Raw genomic sequence first — 18,657 nt, 5'->3', positions numbered from 1 at the left:
AGTATTTGCAGTCCTTGCAATGACAGTTGTTTGGGCTGACTGGAGGCTGTTTCCTCCCAGGTGCACTTGATGTTCCCAACAGGGAGGCATCCCAGAGTGAGGGGTTGATACCAAGGATGTGTGGTTACTGAGAACTCTGAGACAGTGTCCCTTTGCCTGGACAGGAAAGAGCACACGCACTGTAGCTGTAAAGTTCAGAGTTAGGAGGATGCTTCTCTGGAATTTACTTAGAAGCATTTCATTGCTTCTTGGAATTTACTTAGAGAAATTATTAAGATCTTGCTTTTTACTTTAAAAGTTTCAGTAGATGTCATGGAGTTGTGAATTTGTTGGAAAATATACTGGCGGCTTGTGAAAAGTTGATGCAAATTCTGTGTGTGCTTTTCTCTGCTGATCTATGATTTTGCCTTTGCAGTGACCTGGACTGGGCAGTGTTTGAGCCAGACCTACTGGTCACCAGTTCTGTGGACACATACATCTACATCTGGGACATCAAGTAAGAATCAGTATGTTTCTGCGTTTTGGGGAAATCACTGGACTCTCTTCCATAAGTATCAGCTTGCAGAGCAAAGCACTCCCTGATGAGTTCTGCTCTTTAGCTGTGCTTGCAGGGACTTCAGCTCCTTCCCATTGTCTCCAAGATGACTTCTGCTCCCCTGTTTTCAAGCCAGTTCAGAGTCAGTGATGGGCACTAGAGTGGTACAGTTAAGCTACAACTGTCTGGCTTCACTCCCTGCCTACTTCAGATATTTCCATGGGGGCTTTTCCTGGAGCCCAAGGGTGTTCTTCAGCCTATTGGGATTTTTTTGCTGAGTTAATGAGCACCATTTCATGATCCTATAGCCATTTTCTACTAAATTCAGTGACAATTGCTGGTTCTCCCTCAGTGGTGGCAAGACTGACAGTGGTATTCAAGAAGGTTTTCCTGTTTGTATCTTCCCTTGTTTCCTGGTGCTGCTTTCTGCCATATTTTCAGGATAGCAGATATTCCAGATTTAAGCCCCGTATTTTATACCTGAGAAGCAAGGAGCTGACACTGGGGTTACTGAGTTCTCTTGCTGGCTGTACAACTCTTTATGACCTGCAGCAAATCACTTTTTTCTTGTCTCCCTCCCTTGCTCAGTTATAATAGGAGGATAATTATATAACCCCTCTGCACCAGGCTACCCGTAGGCTTGCTTAGCTCCTATGAACAAGCACTTTAGATCCCTGGTTAAATGGTGCTTGAGAATGACAATATATTATTAATGTGTAATTAAAAGACAGAGAGATACAATAACTGCCAGTTGTTTTCCTGTGATACTATCTTAATACCAAGCAGAAAAAAAATAGAGATCTCTGAATGTTGTTATCCAAAGTCCTCCTTTAACTCTATTGTGCCCTTCCCATTGTTTTGTATCTGCCTGTATCATTTGCCCAGAACTGCTTCCTTAGGCAGTCTCTGAAAGCCTCTACCTCCCACTTGTGCTAGGGAAGGCTCTGAGCTTGCTGTGGCACTGAGGTCCTGGTGTTGCTGGCCTCCAGCAAATTAACATCCTGCTGAAGTGACTGTCTCTAATGACACCCTAGGGAGGTAGCCCTGCAGTAAGGGTAGCTGGAAATTCCCCACTTAATTTTTCATACAAAATAACTTTTTGATTAGCCTGAAGTTCTTAGAGGGAGACATGCAGTCCATTCCAGAAAATATTCTGCTTTTCAGCAAACAGAAAAAGCTGAAGACCGTATTTCTTACTTTCACTGTCACTTTTCATGAAAGAGCAGGTGAATTCCTGAGGAGCAAAGCCAGGAGGTAAATTATTGCCTTGATCTATGCCTTAGCTGCTAGGAGTTGTCATGGTGCTGCACTGGTTTCTGCCACTGCAGAATTTGGTTTGTAGACAGACAGAATTTGGTCTGTATACAGCTGGGCTGATTTTCTACTAATTTTATTATATGCTAAACATTAAGTTTTTGCTCTGTAGTAACTGCTCCATCTGCTTTGAATCAGGATCTGCAAAGGCTCAACAAACACATCAGTAGCTTTTGTCGAGTGCTTCCACGGCTCTGTTTGTTCCTTTAATCCTCCTTGGAAAGGCTCTTTTGTTGCTTCCTGCAGCAACAATTTGTGAGCCCTGTTTCCTTGCTTACCCAGTTGCAATATGCCACAATTTATGTATGTTTCTCCTCCCTGTCCTCCAGTCAAGCTCTGTCCTCTGTCCTAAACTTCCTTGTGCATGTGCTGGCAAGACAGGATTGTAAGGGTTGGAAGGGACCTTCAAAATCTAGTTCCATCCCTCTGCCAAGTGCAGGGACACCTTCCAGTAGACCAGGTTGCTCCAAGACACATCCAGCCTGGCTTTGAACACTTCCATGATGGTTGTTGTCCTCCAGATGGTCACCTTTATTCCATTTAATGCTGGTGTATTTTGGTAAGCAGAAGGTACATTAAGTCCCAAGGCAGCAATAACGTTAGTGCTGGAATAGCAGGGAGCTTCTGGGAAGGCTGGACTGTGCTGTGTGTACTCACAGTGGCCACATTGTATTTCAGAGACACCAGGAAGCCCACGGTCTCACTCTCTGCAGTTGGTAAGTCTGATGTGTGTAATGTCGGCATTAAACAACATTATTGTTGCATGCCCCTACTGTTACTCTTCCCTCCCTTCATGCTCCAAGGCCAGGCATGGCAAAATACAGAAATGCCACCATGTGTAGTAGCAGCCTGAGAGGCTCCAGTTCATTCCTTCTAGAGAAGCAGAATTCAGAAGAGATGTGGAGCCCCTTGAGGTTCTCAGGCATGGAGGGCAGTTATAGTACTGCTGCCCCAACACTGGTGGATAACCACATGGAGCTTCCTCCCACCTTGCTGCACTGCTTGTCCTGGGTTGCCTGCCTGTAATTTCCTCATGTCCTTTTATGTGTGACTGAATCAGTTGAGGAACTAAACCATATCCCAGGCAGCTCTCTGTGCCAGCCTGTCCCCTCACTCATTCAAGGTTGGGTACAGCAGCTGGCTGTATCTGTTTCCTTGCTGCACCTGCAACAACAAGGTCTTTGCTCTAAAAAGGCTCTTGTCCTGGCTGCTGGCAAGGTGAGTGTCCAGGCACTGCAATATCACCTGCTGACAGGTGCTGTGTGTCCATCCTCACTGGCGGGAGCTGGGATTGGGCATGGATGATGAGCAAAACATCCTTTCCCTGAGTTACTGTCCCCAGTACTGGAGCAATCCTCACAATGTGTCACTCTCATGCTCTGCTGTTTACATCTCCTTAGGCTACACATCTGCAGCAGCTCCCATTCCCCTCCCAGCCAGCAAACCTCTCTATCACAGAAATGCAAAAACCTCACTGAGTCAGAGAGACGCAGTGATCAGGTCTGGAGTCTGGGGTGAGGTTTCACAGCTGAGCCAGCCCAGCAGCCTGCTCCCCAGAAAGGTTACTTGCTTCCTTCCCTCCTCCTGTGCTTCATGCTGTTTAATGCTGGTCCAGACATTTATGTACCCTTCAGTGAGTGGATCAAATCAATCAACTGGCAGTCTATTTGCAGCTTTTTATCCCCCAGAATAGCTTTTTGCCAGGTTGTCAGGATGAATCTGCTCACCATGCAGCAGGAGGTGGGTAGTGGAGGTGGGGAATAGCAGCAGGCTGAGATCTGTTTAGCTTTCTCATAGATCTCACCTTTCTGATAGCTCAAAAGGTTTGAAAATACTGGCAGAATAAGGATGAACAGATACATTATGGGTACAATACCTGAACAATCCACATTAACTGAAGCTGTGCTTTGTTTCTATTAGAAATAATAACCTATCATCTGATTTGACTGAGTCCTTCATTGATATCACATATAAGTCGTATCTGGATCATCATCCAGTTTCTGTTATTGGTGTCTTTGACCTCTGTGGTGACCTTCTGGTCCACTCAGTGAGTCCACGTCCAGCTGGCCACACCCAAGGTCACCTGCACTGCAGCCTTCTCCTACACCTGTATTTTAATCATAGATCAATAGCACTAGTGCCTATTTAGCAGCTGATAGTATTGGGGGGTAGTAGGGAGAAGAAACAGGCCCTAAGCACCTAGAAGTAACTTGAATAAAAAGAGAGGGGATTTAGGAAGGAGGTGATGAACCTACATTTCTGGTCTGGAGGAAGCTGCTCCATCAGAGCTAATGGACATGAGTATTCTAATCAGGTACAGCTCCTGGCTAGAAGGTGTGATAAAGATCTCTAGGCATGCAACTGGAACACTTGCTTTGCTGTCCTGAGGATACAAATGATACACTGAGGAACCAAGAGTTAATGATTTTCATGCCATCCTTCATCCTGGCTGCTGGGATATCCTTCCTCTGAACTGCCTTTCCTGGGCTAAGAGCAGCTCGAGGTCCAGGCAATGGGACTACTGTGCTGTTTTCTCCTTAACTGCTTGTTTTGGCCTGCTCTGTTTGTGCTGCAGCTGGAGCTTCCCAGGTGAAATGGAACAAGAAAAATGCCAACTGTTTAGCAACAAGCCACGATGGGGATGTCCGAATATGGGACAAAAGGGTAAGCTGAGGGATTTTTGAGCAGTCTGTACATATTCCCACCTACCCAATACAGATATTCCTCTGGTGACAGATAAATACTGAGGAAATGTATTACTTTATCCCAGATCTCTCTCGTGGGCCAGTTTAAACTAGAGAGAGTTGGGAGTCCAAGAGCATGGTGAGAGTATGTAGGTACCCTCCTTGCTCAGAGACTGTACCCGTCAATGTTTTCCATTTGATCGCATAGTACTTAACTGTTCAACTGAGTATAAAGTATAGTTAGGGTTGCACTTGGTGACTGGAATTTGCCATACCTTCACAGGATCTTTTCTTCAGCTACTTCTGCTGAGCTATTTGCCATTCCCCAGCAGGAGTGGCTGTTCTAACTCTCTTGCCTGGGTTAAGGTGTCTCTTTTTATTCCAAAGAACTAGACCAAATTTTAGGTGTCCTATGCTAAGAAGGACAGTGTCTCTCCTTGCAGAAACCCAGCACTGCAGTGGAGTATTTGGCAGCTCATCTCTCCAAAATCCACGGTCTGGACTGGCATCCTGACAATGAGTATACACTGGCCACTTCCAGCCAGGACAACTCTGTCAGGGTAAGTGTTGTTTCTGCAATTCCTGCTAGGGAGTACGAAGGATGGTGGAGCAAATCCCCTTCTGCCGTTGCTTAAGTCTGTGGGAGTGCTTTGCCATTGGCAAGATCTGGATCTTTATTGTTTGGGTTCTGGCCACCTGGTGTGTTGAGCCAGGACTGCACTTTCAGAACAGGCAGAGAGGTCATTGAAGAATGGATGCACATATGTTTGCCACATATCTGTGGTGATTAAGGCAGTATTGAAGCTGAAAACAACTGCCTCTGCCTGTTGCTTGCCAGAAAGGAACAGACCACACATGCCAGAAGAGCGTTTTTCCTGAAATGCATGTTGCCAGCCTCAAGCTGATTATAGCAACTTGAGGGGAGACATACTTCAGCCCCTGGAGTTTCCAAACTTATGTTGAACAGGAGTATCAATAAGAGACTGCCTGCAAGCACTGCTGTGCAGGGCTTCTTGCTTGAGGGGAAATAGTGTGCTTTGTATGTCAGCCAAATTGAGTTCATTCACATTGAGCTAAGCTCTGAGGCAAATGCAATTGATGTGTATTCTAGCAAAGCAAAAGGTTAGATTCTTCATTAGAAAATTAGCAGGAACAGCAGGGTGGGCCTGTCTCCAGCCTGGACTGGCACATTGGCTGGCAGCCTGCAGGGTACCTTGTAGTTCTGAAAGCCCAAGCTGGCTGCCTGTCTCCCTGCTCTAATTACTCAAGCTATGATCACTGTGAATATGACCCCAAGTCACTCATTTTCTAAGGGATGCTGCCAGATGCTGATAGCTTGGTATTTGTCTTTTGGGACCGTCTCTGCTGTTAATGAATGGGATTACTAATGATGCTGTGGGCACCCTGGCATGCTTTTTGGTCTGTTCTATCTGCAAGCCACATGGAAAACTACAGCCTGAAAATATAGCCAGCTGACTCCTGCCTTTGCTTGCCTCTCTCTTGGTTTGTTTTTTTTTTTCAAGTTCTGGGATTACCGTCAGCCTCGGAAATACCTCAATATCCTTCCCTGCCAGGTTCCTGTCTGGAAGGCAAGATACACGGTGAGTGAGAAACTCCCACCAGTTCCACTTGTGCTCTGAGAAGAATGCATGAAGAGACATTAAATAAAGAACTGCCATGGGGTTTCTCACCAGTTTTACTTGTGGACATTATTAAATTGATTTTAAAAATCCTTCTTGGTGCCTAAAAGGTGTGGAAAAGCAGTGTCCACAGTGTGGGGGCATTCAGGAGAAGGAGTGAGTGCCCACCCAAGTGAAGCTAAGGCTCTTAACATCAGTCATAATCCCCAGAGATCTGAATGTGGCCTGAAGCCAGTGCTGTGCCTTGAATCTTGATCCCCTTTCCTGTCCAAACAGCAAGGGGTGTAGGACTTGTTTCCATGTTCCTCTGAGCATCGTGACCCTGAGGAGCTGCTGGGCCTCAGTCCTCAGGTAGCAGTTCTTGCAGCTCCAGACAGATTGCAGTTAAGGATCCCCAGTGAAAATTCAGTGGTGAAATCCCTCCAGCCTCACAGATGAAAAGTGAGGAAGCAGCAGAAAGAAGTTACTCATCTTAAGTGAGCTGCATTGAGTGTTTCAGTGTGCTATGTCTTACCCCTTGAAACACAGTGTTTTTTCACAGCAACTGCCTTGGACTGTGCCAGGTTTTAGCCTGGTTCTGTTTTCTGCTGAGCCAATTTAAAACCTTCGCATTCGTGTTGGTGGGAAAAGGGAAAAATGAGAGTATGATAATAGCAGTATGGGAACATAACTGTCCCTGGCTAACTAGAAGGGTGTTTCTCTCAAAGCCTTTCAGCAATGGACTGGTGACAGTGATGGTCCCCCAACTCCGTCGAGAAAACAGTCTCCTCCTCTGGAATGTCTTTGACCTGAACACGCCTGTGCACACTTTTGTGGGACATGATGATGTGGTGCTGGAGTTTCAATGGAGGAAGCAGAAAGAAGGTGAGTTCAGGGTTGAGTGTGCTCTCTTCTCTACACTGTGGCTGTCAGCTAATCAGGGGTGTGTAGACCTGATTGCAGTGCTGTTGCTGCTTGACTCTTGCCTTTCCTTTGAAGTAGCTCTTGCCCACCTTTCTGTCCCCCACTGCCCCCCTCAAACTACAGCTGTTCTGTACTGGTTTTATGGCAGTGCTTACAGAAGCATTGCCTTGTTTCCATGCTAACAAAGCAAATCTGTTGAATGCTGGATGGGTCAGTGGGACTGTCATTGCTTCCACTCTCTTGGGAATCTCTTTTCAAATTAATCTTTTGGAATAAGATTAATGTGCAAATTATTAGATAGGTGCATGAGTGCAGGCACCCTTTCCCTGCTTAGAGCTGCAGGCTGACCAGTTAACCCCTCATATCATGGTCTGGATCAGCAGCCTCCAGCATATCCCAGACCACAGACCCAGCAAGCTCACCTTATTTGTGTGCTGGTCAAGGCAAGGGAGGAATAAAGTGGGATAGAGAATCTGCTGTTAGAATTCAGTCCTGACTAAATTTTCTGGTGTAAGCAGCTAAGAATAGGAGATTCCATAACCAGGGGTTGCATAACTACACAGAGCATAGCTTTGTTTCCAGCACTTCAGCTGCCACTGGCAGAATGTGCATGTCTGGCTTTGGTGTCACTTGTGCTATAGCTTTGCAGTTCTGTGTAAAAGTGCTGGTCCAGCCCTCTGCCACCAGCTGCTGGGGCCGTTCAGTTAAGTCACCTCCTTCTCCACACCTTGACTTTCCTCTTTCAAAAAGAGGAGAGCAATGGAGAACTGCATTAGGATCTGAAGGCACAGTCTAGGACAGTTTGTGAATGAACATTAAAGCAGGCTTGAGCTACAGGTGGTTGTCTTACCTGTGTTAATAGGTACATACCCAGGGTTGGACATCTTGCTTGTCTCAAGCAACATAAATCAATTACACAAGCATTCCAAGTCTGCTTCAATGTGGAGACAACCAAGATAGTACAATTTTCCTTCCACAGAGTCTGTTGTGCTGTATTTAGACTGCCCCTATGCCTCAGCAGAGGGGTGTAGGAAGCAGCTGTGCAGCAGCAAATTCTTAAGCATAGCAGCTGTTTGACAAGGGAAACTTAAAACTGTATCACAAGACCTAAACATGGACATAAATAGGTCTGTGTACCTCTGCCCGCTGATAGATAGTATGTGGTTAGATCTATTTCCTTACAACCTGAACTTGGCATCATCCAACTCCTTCAGAAGCAAGAAGAGGAAGGGCAGAATCACCTTCTCATTGCTGAGAAATATTTTAAAACATCTACCTCATGAAACAAATTTGATGAACTAAAGGATATTTTTTACTTCACAGTTATAGTTGAGAAACATTTATTTTTACTATACTATTTCTTCTATTTAAATAAATATTGTTGTGGGTCTTGTTTATTGCTGGTTGTGTCACATTCATTATACTTTGTGCTTTTGGCTTGATTTGGTAAATCACAGTCTGTTTAGAGGTGTGGGCACAAAGGCTGGTGTGCCTAGGTCAATTTGAAGCAGAAAAGGCCTTGCTCTGCCTTTCAGTTTAGTGCCTTATGCATTGGATGTGCCTGCTGGCTTGTTTGAATCTGTTTACTCTAAACACAGGGGTGAGATAGTCTCTGTTTTCCAGTGGGGTCTCTAATTGTTTCTGTCCTCTTCAGGCTCTAAAGATTACCAGCTGGTTACGTGGTCCCGGGATCAGACCCTGCGCATGTGGCGGATTGACTCACAGTTGCAGAGGGTATGTGGATGCTCTGCCTCTTGAACTGTAGGCAGTTTTCTTACAGGCTGGATTCACCTCCCCTTCCTTGCACTCCCAGTCACTCCTGGTATCATAGAGCTGCAGACACAGAAGCCAGCTGCTGCTTTACTTTCCTCTTCAGCTCCAGCCCTAAAACATCCCCATGGAGACCTGTGATGGGTCTTCTCTTTTGAGCCTGTGTGTCAAAAGTTTCTGTAGCTGTGCAAGGCTGCTTTGCTGTCTTAACATTAAGTGCAGAAGTTTGATTAGAGAAGATAGAGGGCAGTTATTGCCTGTGTTGTCTCTAAAATGCCACGTCCATGGCTGCAAGACTATTTCTTGGTGGTTTAGGTGCCAGGTAGATGTAGGGATTGTGCCTTCCTCTACCTCCCCTGTGTCCATTGCCTCTAAGCCTGAGGTGGGTGGTGTGGGTGTGTGGATCTGCAGCAGTTAGAGATTCTGATGCAATTACTAGAACAGCTGTGCTGGCTCATACCAGAGGTTCGTATGGCCATGATGGGCCACATGGCCCTGTCACATCTTCAGCTTGGGAGGGGATAAGAAGGAGGCAGGCATAGAGTGATGTTTCTCTCAAATGCCCTGTCAGCCTCCTGCTGTTTGCAACTTAGAGGCTCATTAAATCTGCATCTTTTTTTGAGATAGAGCTTGATGAGTGTCACTTCCAAAGACTTGTTCTGTTTTTCCTTGAGCCTGTGTAAATTTTTGTCACCTTAAACATCATAACAACAAAGAGTTTCATGGCTTTTCTGCATGTTGTGTGGAAAACCAGCTCATTTGTTTATTTTGCCACCTAATTTAATTCCACTGAAGATGAAATGAGCCATATTCTCTCTGCTACTGATGATTGTGTAGGCCTCCATCATATTCTTCTTGCCTGCCTCCTTTTCAAATCAAAAGGTCTTGATTTAATTCATCCTTTGTACTAGAACTTTGACTGTCCTTTTGCCTTTCACGACCCCATTTCAGTTCTAGTACATACCTTTGGGGATGGGGATCTGAGCTTTGTTCTTTCCAAAGAATTCTCAGTACTCAGTTTAGTTTGTAAATTGTTTGGCATAATTCCATTAAATCATCAGCTTAGTCTGGCTTCTACATCATGTTCCCTCAGCTTGAGCTTGCCATTTTTCCTGATGTATGTTGCTTTATATTTATCAGAGCCAAAGTTCATCTTTCATTTTAATACAGTTACTCTTGTAAGGTCTTTCTGTGATTGTTTGCCGTCAGCCACACTTGTTACTGCCCTGAAAAACTTGGTGACATCAGCAAACCTGGTCATGTCGCTATTCACCTCCTATTCCAGGTTTTTAATGAATATGTTGAGAAGCATGTGTCCCAGCACAGATCCTGCAGGAGTCCTGCAGGTCTGTAACAAACTTTCTCTGTGAAAAATGACCCTTTACTCCTACCTGATATATTTGTGAACATTTGATTTCTTTCCTGTCTTTATAGCAATTGTTCATTCATGTCAGAGCCTTTATTTTTCCTCTATTGGCTCCCACTCTTTTGTCCTTGTCTTTGTCTGGATCAAACTACGCACATGATGGCATGTTGCTGGTGACCAATGCTGTAATTTGCTACATCACAGTCTTATCCTTTATCTCCCCTTCATCTTCCCAGTTTTCCTGTGCTGAACTTAAAATTCAGGGTTTTGTAGTTTCAGTTCGATACAGGACCTAGAACAATAGGGCCCTGTGTATGTACCTGGGTCTCTAAAATATCGAATACAGAAAGGTTGCTGTATTAAGTTTGATCTAAAAAATTAAACAAGTTTTAACAAATTAATTCAATGAATTAAAGTAATATCAGTTTCAGTTTTGACTAAAGGTAAACTTCTATTTCTTAGACTGGCCCTGTCAATTAAGTGGCTTTTTAAGTGAGCAGGAGATTTGGCCAGGCTGTGTGAGGTGACAGTGTTGAGGGTGCTGGAAAGTGAAAGATCACCTGTCTTTGTCACAGGAACAGTGCAGTCCTAGTCATGACTGTTGCGTGGACAGACCTACCTTGCAAATCCATCTGTCTGGAGAAGTGAGTTGTTTAGTGGTGGCTCTTCCCACAACTTGGATTCTGTTGTGCAGCATGTGGATGTGTTTGTTCTTTTCAGCTCTGTGCTAATGATATCCTGGATGGAGTTGAGGACCTCATTGATGGGATTTCTCATCTGCCGGAGCCAGACAAGACCCTTCACCCCCAGGACACGGAGCCTCAGCATAACTCTGGACATGGTGATGAGGAAGGTGAGAGAAGTGATGGCTTGTGGAACCTCAGACACCAGCATCTTTGTGTTGGGAAGAAGATATATTTTAGTATAAGAAAACATAGGCAAAGCACAACCTGCTGCTGTTTCAAAGGTTAATGGATTCCTCATCAGAGAGGAGGAAAAACACTAAGGGTTCCTCAAGATGGTCCTCCCATTTTTCTTCTCTTTATCACAATGATTCTAGCTGTAAAATGAAGCTCTTCCTTGTCATGATTTTCATTTAATTGCATGCTCTTTAGGTTGTAGTTGCGGCTTGTTGCCAAAAGTAGGGCAATCAGAAAGTTCTGCCTTTTAAGAAGATAGATTAGTTTAAGGTGAGGGATGAACCCATAGAAGAGGGAGTTTGTGAGTAAGGCACTTTGACACAAGCTGCTTATATCACACCTGGTACTTAAACACATCTGCTGGGGTCACAGTGTGAACTGATCTAACAAGGAGGTGTTTGCTGGTGTCTTCACCAGAAGTAGATACGGAGACAGGTCATGAATTTTTGGTCACATATTGATGAGAGGTGGCTGAAGGCTGGCAGAGTAGAGGGGGAGGAATAGTATCCCTGGCTTTTGAGATACTGAGGGGTGGATGGGAGACACTTTGACAGAAAGTGTTAGTTTGTCCCTACAGAAAAGAAAGCATGCAAGGAACATGAAGGAGGGTTTGTGTGGACTTGGATCTGGCCTGGTTAAACATTCAGGGTTAGTGTTTGAACAGTGTCAGTACAAGGAGAAGAGGTTATAGCATCACATGGTGATGTGCATGGAAAAAAGGTATCTAAAGAGATTCGTAAAGCTACACTGAGGAAGAAGAGTTGAGTGCACCAATGCCTTCACGTCAGTTTGGGTTTAATTTCACACCTCCTTGCAGTGTTGTAGCTGTGCCACAATGGGTCCCCATGTGATGGGTTTATGGGGAAGCAAGTTGATTCTCCCTTTGGCTTGCCAATAAACTGCAAGAAGGGGAGAAAGTGGTCTAATGTCCATCCTTTGAATAAAGGAGTTGTGAGGTCCCTTAGTGAAATCATCTCTTCCTGACTGGAAATTTCTTTGCTCAGCAATTGCCAGTGAAGTTCCTTTCTGCCTCCTGTCCTGTGTGGCAACAGAACAAGTTTCTGAATGCCATCAGAACTTCTGTCTATGTCAGGGTTTTATGAGATGCTAGAAAAAGCCCCAGATACCTGTGCTCCCCCTGAGCTGTACTTCTGGGGCAGCACGACCTCTCTTGCTTCAGCTGGGAGCATTCTCATTCTGGTTGCCTGACCTCTCTTTTTTCCACAGGAGAGAGTTAACTCTTCCACTGTCCCTGATGAGGCACATCAAAGCATCCCATGTGGTTGCTGTGTGGGTCTGGTTTCCATGTGGTTTCTTTGGTTCAGACTGTTAGGTTTTCCTTATGGCCAAAGGGAATGAACGGGGCTTTTTTGTAGCAGGGTATATTTTGCTGCAAATAACACAACTGCAGGATTAATGCACAATAAAATGGCTAGGTAGGAATTTCGGTTCTTTCTATCCAGGAAGCTGTTGTGGACTGTTGATGTTTCATCCTGGGGGTTGCTGCATTTCAGCTGCAGACAGAGCCTCCATGTTTTATTAGTAAAGCACTTTGGGGGATCTTTTGAAGAGATCAGCACTCTGCAGGTGAATGAGAGAGCCCCCAGCTGTGCCTTCACTGCACAGCTCTCTCTGCTGCTTATAGAGGAGCTTTAGGAATCTGTACAAATACATGCCTTTGGAGGATTAAAAACTAATTGGAAGGGAATGGAAGGAGAAGACAAAGGGAGGGTACTACCCATACTGGGAACCTCAGAGATGGCTTTTCAGTAAGCTATATGGTGTCTTGAGCTAGAAATAATTATCTTCCCTGAGAGCCACTGATCTTCCTTTAATCTCCTTTTCAGCTCCCTTTTCTGGAATATATCTCAGCCCTGTAATAGAATTGCAAACAAGAATGATTGGCTAAGCATCCTACCTATCCAAATCCAGCAATCCATTGGGTAATGGTAATACCAGATATTTGTCCCTGAAGCAAAGTCAGTAACTTCTAGGCAAATGCCTGTAAAAGGTCAACTTCTTGCATTTATTTTCATTTATTTTTGCTGGAAATCGTCTGTGCAATGTGATCTTGCAAGTGTGAGAATGACAGCTGAAAAATCAGGACTTCCCTTCTTTCCTTGAAACCATCATCGAAAAATATATTTGCCATTCCACAGTAAAATGCCCTTATGGAGGAGATACACAGCAAGACACAAGGCGAAAGCCAGGCACAACCACAGGCAGAGACCAATTCTTCTGAAATTCAGTGAAGTTTGTTATCTTAAATGTAATTCTTTGTGTCCTGCAGCGCTTGCCTGGCTGTTTAAATGTGTTCTGGCCTTCAGGGGTTATTGTCCTCCTAAAGACTGCTGAAACTGGAGAGTTAGACCCAGTATTTTTATGAGTCTTTAAAGGCTGTTAAGGCACTACGTGCTTTGCAACATTAAATTTAAATGGGTGCTGCAAATGAATTAAGCTTCTATTAGGACCAGAAATACTCCCTGCTCTCTCCCAAAGCATTTTTATGCTTTGGAAGCTTTCCCTGAAAGTCAGGAATGATGGGGTGTTAGTCCCAAAGACCAGAGCTCCTCCTGGAGACTGCTAGGGCTGCAGTTCTTTCCTGCTGAACTGAGATGCTCCAGTTCAGCCAATCGTGACTCTGACAGCACCATGTAGGAAGGAAGAAGGGTCTCACATGAGAAGAGAAGGACCATTTAGGACTGACAGAGTGCAGGCAGGTTCTGTAATATTCCTGGGAACCCTATCTGTAGACAGCTTTGGTTTTTGGAAGAGAAAGGTCAGAAACTTGCCTCCAAACAACAGCTGAGACCCTCCAGCTCACAAGTCTTTGCCAGGTAAAACTCATACCTCCATGTGTCAGAAGAGCAGAAGAAAACCTGCTGTCTTGGCTGCCTCCTGATATCATGTGAAAAACTCTGCCTGCTATAGCTTGTCTTAACTTGTTTTTTCTCTTTCCTGTCAGCCTTAAAGGAAGATTTCCTGAATGACCCCCTGGTGGGAAAGAAACCAGACCAACTGGGGCTGCCACAAACACTGCAGCAGGAGTTTTCACTGATCAATGTGCAGATCCGAAATGTCAATGTGGAGGTACAGAGTTTCCTTTTTCTGGCTTATTAGGAGAGGATGTGGGCAGGCTGGCTTATTGGAGCCTTTAGAGGGGAGCCTTTTTTGCTGCAGTGACTGCTGTCTATAAACAGGTTTTATTTTGAGCTGTCAAGATCCTCTTGGCCAGGGGTAGTAAGAAAAAGGATAATCCCAGACACTGGTGTGAGAGAGATGTTTCAGCACAGTAAGTACACTGGCTGATCTGGAGAAGGCTGGATGGCGTTTTCGTCTCTGTCTAGACTGCAGGGCGAAGGTGACTTGTTCCGTGCAGCTGATCTCATTTCAACTGGTTCTGAATCCTATCTGCTGAGCCCTCCCTATCCTGAACTCTGTCCCTCAGTTTTGCCCTCTCCCTTGCACTCCAAACTCTCCTCTGTGCGTGGAAGCTGGCTGGAGGCACAGCACTGAACTGGGCTGGGAGGCTCAAGGCAGCTGCCTGTCTCCATTCCCTACCCCTGTGGTTTCACAGCTCATGGCATGATCCTGATGTAGTTTTATGAGACAGTTGTGCAGGGTCTTAGAAGGTGCCTGTTGCTGATGCACTGGGCTGGAGCTGTCCGTGGCCAGGTGAAGTGGGCTGGGGTGCAGTGGCTCTTAGGAGCAAAGCCCCTTTCTTGGTGCTACCTGGGCTGGCCATGGTCTCCAGCTGCTGGAATGCTGGAATGTTAGTCTGCTGGTGTGAGCTGAGCCTGTCCCCATCTGCATGGGGCTTTTTGCTGTCACTGTGTTCCCTGCCCTTGAAAACAGCATGACTTCATCTTACGTGCAGAGGAACCAGTCACTCAGCATGAATTTAAGCCACTGTAAGCGTAAAAGTCCTGGGAGATCTAACTAGAGAGCAATTGCTTTTCCTCACAGATGGATGCGGTGAGTCGCAGCTGTACGGTGTCGGTGCACTGCGGCAACCACAGAGTCAGGATGCTGGTGATGTTCCCTGTCCAGTATCCCAATAATGCTGCACCGTCCTTCCAGTTCATCAACCCAACCTCCATCACAGCTTCCATGAAGGCAAAGCTGCTGAAGGTGAGTGAGGAGTACAGAGTGTCTTTATAAATCTACAAGTGATGGATATGTAAGATCTGGATTTTCACGATGTAACCAAACATCAGGCCTTGCTGAAGACATACCACAGGTCTTGTTGAACTGATAAATTGTGAAGCCTGTAGGGTGAGGTTTTTGTTGATGCTACAGCCCAGTATTTGCCTTTTTCCACTGCTTCTTCATTGCTGTTGTGTTCCAGCGTAATATGTATTGCTTGAGGATGCCTAACATCCTTCTCCTCATGCAGTTGCCCTCAACCCAATAATAGACAAAATGACCAGCTAAGCATCCAGCTGCAGAATGATACTATTTTTGAGCTGGGATGTTGTTTCCTGCTCTACTATACAAGCTGCTTTAAAAATGAGGGGACTTTTTTTTACACGGGCCCTGCTAATTCAGACCAGGTGTTTGATCATCTGGTGCAGCAAATCCTATTGCTAATGAACTCCTTTCCCCAGCAACACATTGATGGATAAGTTTGGGTTTCTTCCTGAAAAGAACCTGATCCAGTTTGCCACAAACTGGTATGAAACATATGGGCTGCAGTAATATTGAAGCCTAGATCCTGGCTCAGTGTGCTGCTAGGTGAACCTCAGTGCTCTGATCAAAGCACACAGCCATTCCTCAGAGCAGATAGCACACCAGTGGCTCTAGGGGATGTCTTTGACCTGTTCAGGTCCTGGCATCTAAGCTGCTCTGCAGACAAAAAGGATATGGACAAAGTGTGGAGGGAACCATGATTCAAATTGCATCTTGTATGTATTCCAGATACTGAAAGACACTTCCCTGCAGAAAGTGAAGCGGAACCAGAGCTGCCTGGAGCCTTGCCTGCGTCAGCTGGTTTCCTGGCTGGAGTCTGTCGTGGTATGGAGAACTGCGTGGGCTCTCTGCCCTAGTTTGTTGTCTTTTCTCATGTCCCACGCTTTTGACTCTGCAGTGAAAGTCTGGCCTCATTAGATGTGTAAATAGACCCCTGTGACTGGCCATTGCATTTGTGTGAGCACTTGTGGTTAATGCTAAAGAGAGCTGGGCAGATGATTAGATGCGTTTTGTTTTCTGCAAACAAGACCCTGAAGGTTTGCTGCTTTGGGGAACTCTGATATCCAGGTTAGCAGGAGTGAGTGGAGATTGGAGAATCTTAGTGGTGCATGGTAGCTTCCCAGCTCAGCATATATTTCACTGACTGCCAGGGCATGGTTATCATCTGTGAGAGAAGATAAGAGGCCTCAGGTTGTTGATGGATTCATTCTTGTCTAAAAGACAGTGGCAGATGTCTTTACCTCCTCAGTTTTAGTCAAAGATCCTGCTAGTCCTATTCTAGGGTTTTTGTTTTCTTCCCTGAAAAAAACCCCAAACTGTGAAAATCTGGGGTTTTTTCTTCAGCCTTCTGCTGAGGTTTTGTGGGGCTGATACTGCAGATAAATCCAAGCACACTCTGCTCTTAACTGAGAGATCTGTGATACCTACTCAGCATCCCAGTGTCAGGTATTAGGTCTTTGTGTGGGTGAAGTGTACTGGAGTGGGTGTTTTTAGCATTCAGGAAAAGATTGGAGAGTCTCCTCAGGTTTCTTTTCTGAGAGGTTCTGTTTATTCATCACAAATAAAGGGCTGGGTTGTTTTTTTTTCATGTGAAGGCTTAATTCTGCTTGGTTTCAGCAGTAATATTGTAAGAGTGGGCACCTTCTATGCTGTGTGGAAATCTGATGACTTGAGGCACCACTGCTTTCAAAGAATTCCTTTAGACCAAAATTGTGGTATTCTTTATCCAACAAAATGCCTGTGGGTAGTCCTGAGGTTCCTCAGTAGTTCAGACCACCTGCCTTCCTCACTTGAAGACTCCCAACCTGTGTTTGACACCCCAGAGTTGTGTGGTATTCCCACTGAATGAGATTTTATGGATCATTGAGGTATCATGTTCAGCTCAGCTTACTGTCTTGAGAGTCATATCCAGAGTCTGAAGGTCAGATTTTCTGTATAGTTTCTTCTTGTCCCTCCCCAAGTTAAACTCTGCTTTTCAGCATAGTTATGGTGGGAGAGAAGTCTCTGGACAAGCAGCCAGAGAAGCTTTTTCATCAAAGGCAAAGGTGCCTGCAGGTGCCTTTGCAGTTGAAGCAGTAACTGTGCTCTGAGCTTGGTCTGTTCTGGCTCGAAGGATGAGTACCTCCTGTGAGGCTGCTTGGCACTGCCATGTCCAGTGCTCTGGCTGGGTTTCTCTCTTGTGGCAGCAGGAGTGTGACCTTGGGTAACTTCTGTTTCAGAACCAAGAGGACAGCACGTCCAGCAATCCCTACGCTCTGTCCAACTCCGTAACTCCTCCCTTGCCAACATTTGCCCGGGTCTCCAATGCCTACGGCTCCTACCAGGACTCTAACATCCCATTTCCACGGACCTCTGGAGCCAGGTTCTGTGGTGCAGGTCAGCCCTGTCACTGATACATTAAATCAGGTACCCGGGAAATGGTCCTTTTAGATGTCTTGGGGATCACTTGCTTCTGAATATGATGAGGCTTTGGTCACAGCAATGCCAGGAGTAAGGAACGGTGTTAAAGTTGTAATACTGTTGTAAATTTAGAGATGAGACTAGTTAACAACTGTTCTCAGTTGGGGTTGCATGTGGGGTTTTAGGATTTGGAAACACAAGGCTAGCTGGAGAGATAACCTTTGGCTTGTCGCATGCCAGGGGCATTGACAGATCTCTTTTTATAGAACACTGGAAATAGCTGTTTTCCTTGCCTAGTTCTCTCCTACCAGCATCACATTACTGGGTGTATTCTGGCACTCAGTCTTCACAGAATTCCTGTGATTTGAGGTTGAACTTACCCCTTGCTGAAACCATATTCATATTACTAACCACTCTTTTCTCATTCTACACTCCTTCATTTGTCCAAAGTAGCTTTCCCAAAGTCATTAAGAAACTTCTCCTAAATGGGAGATGAGGTACAATCACATCCAGGTTTCCAGGAGAGCGCATAGAGGGTAAAGATCATTAAAAATCAAGTTAAGGTCTGAGTAAGAGCTGTTAAGTTTCACCGAGCTGTTTCAGATGCACACATGCCTTCTCTGGACTTGACTACATCCCAGTGTGAGCACATTATCAAAACTGATTTCCATACAGGCCTCACCAGATTACCAAGCAAAAGTAAAACAGAATAATATTGCATTCAATAGGCTCAGTGAAACCTGCTAAGTCCTAAAATTCTTGCAACAGTGGGTGGCTGAAGACACTTGAGAGGCTAAATGGGGTAAGGCTTGTGAGAGAATGCTTTGGAGTTGGCTTCTGATATCTGGGGCTCTCCTGTTGAAGAAGAGAGTTGTACAAGATGCAGTAGTTTCTCTGCATTGCCAAACACCACCTCACTTACCTCTGAAGTAACAGT

The 18,657-nt window shown here is 45.2% G+C and overlaps 1 protein-coding gene across 4 annotated transcripts in view; it reads left to right on the top strand.

Moving 5' to 3' along the window:
- Positions 1–18,657, top strand: part of WDR59 (WD repeat domain 59) — a 48,647-nt gene that overhangs the window by 9,654 nt on the left and 20,336 nt on the right. For 3 of the 4 annotated variants that reach the window (XR_010744540.1, XM_066327772.1, XM_066327774.1), the window contains exons 5-16: positions 416–496; positions 2,528–2,565; positions 4,425–4,513; positions 4,977–5,093; positions 6,057–6,134; positions 6,881–7,037; positions 8,731–8,810; positions 10,933–11,065; positions 14,098–14,222; positions 15,099–15,263; positions 16,050–16,145; positions 17,540–17,696. Coding sequence is in view for 3 of the 4 variants with exons in the window: in XM_066327772.1 (XP_066183869.1) it covers positions 416–496; positions 2,528–2,565; positions 4,425–4,513; positions 4,977–5,093; positions 6,057–6,134; positions 6,881–7,037; positions 8,731–8,810; positions 10,933–11,065; positions 14,098–14,222; positions 15,099–15,263; positions 16,050–16,145; positions 17,540–17,696 (1,316 nt within the window). In the remaining variant the exon portion in view is untranslated. The remainder of the gene's footprint in view (positions 1–415; positions 497–2,527; positions 2,566–4,424; positions 4,514–4,976; positions 5,094–6,056; positions 6,135–6,880; positions 7,038–8,730; positions 8,811–10,932; positions 11,066–14,097; positions 14,223–15,098; positions 15,264–16,049; positions 16,146–17,539; positions 17,697–18,657) is intronic. The other variant, XM_066327773.1, reaches the window with a different exon arrangement.

The sequence above is a fragment of the Sylvia atricapilla genome, chromosome 12, assembly GCF_009819655.1.
Source record: "Sylvia atricapilla isolate bSylAtr1 chromosome 12, bSylAtr1.pri, whole genome shotgun sequence".
Taxonomy (NCBI): Eukaryota; Metazoa; Chordata; class Aves; order Passeriformes; family Sylviidae; genus Sylvia; species Sylvia atricapilla.
This window is presented reverse-complemented; position numbering and strand designations above follow the sequence as displayed.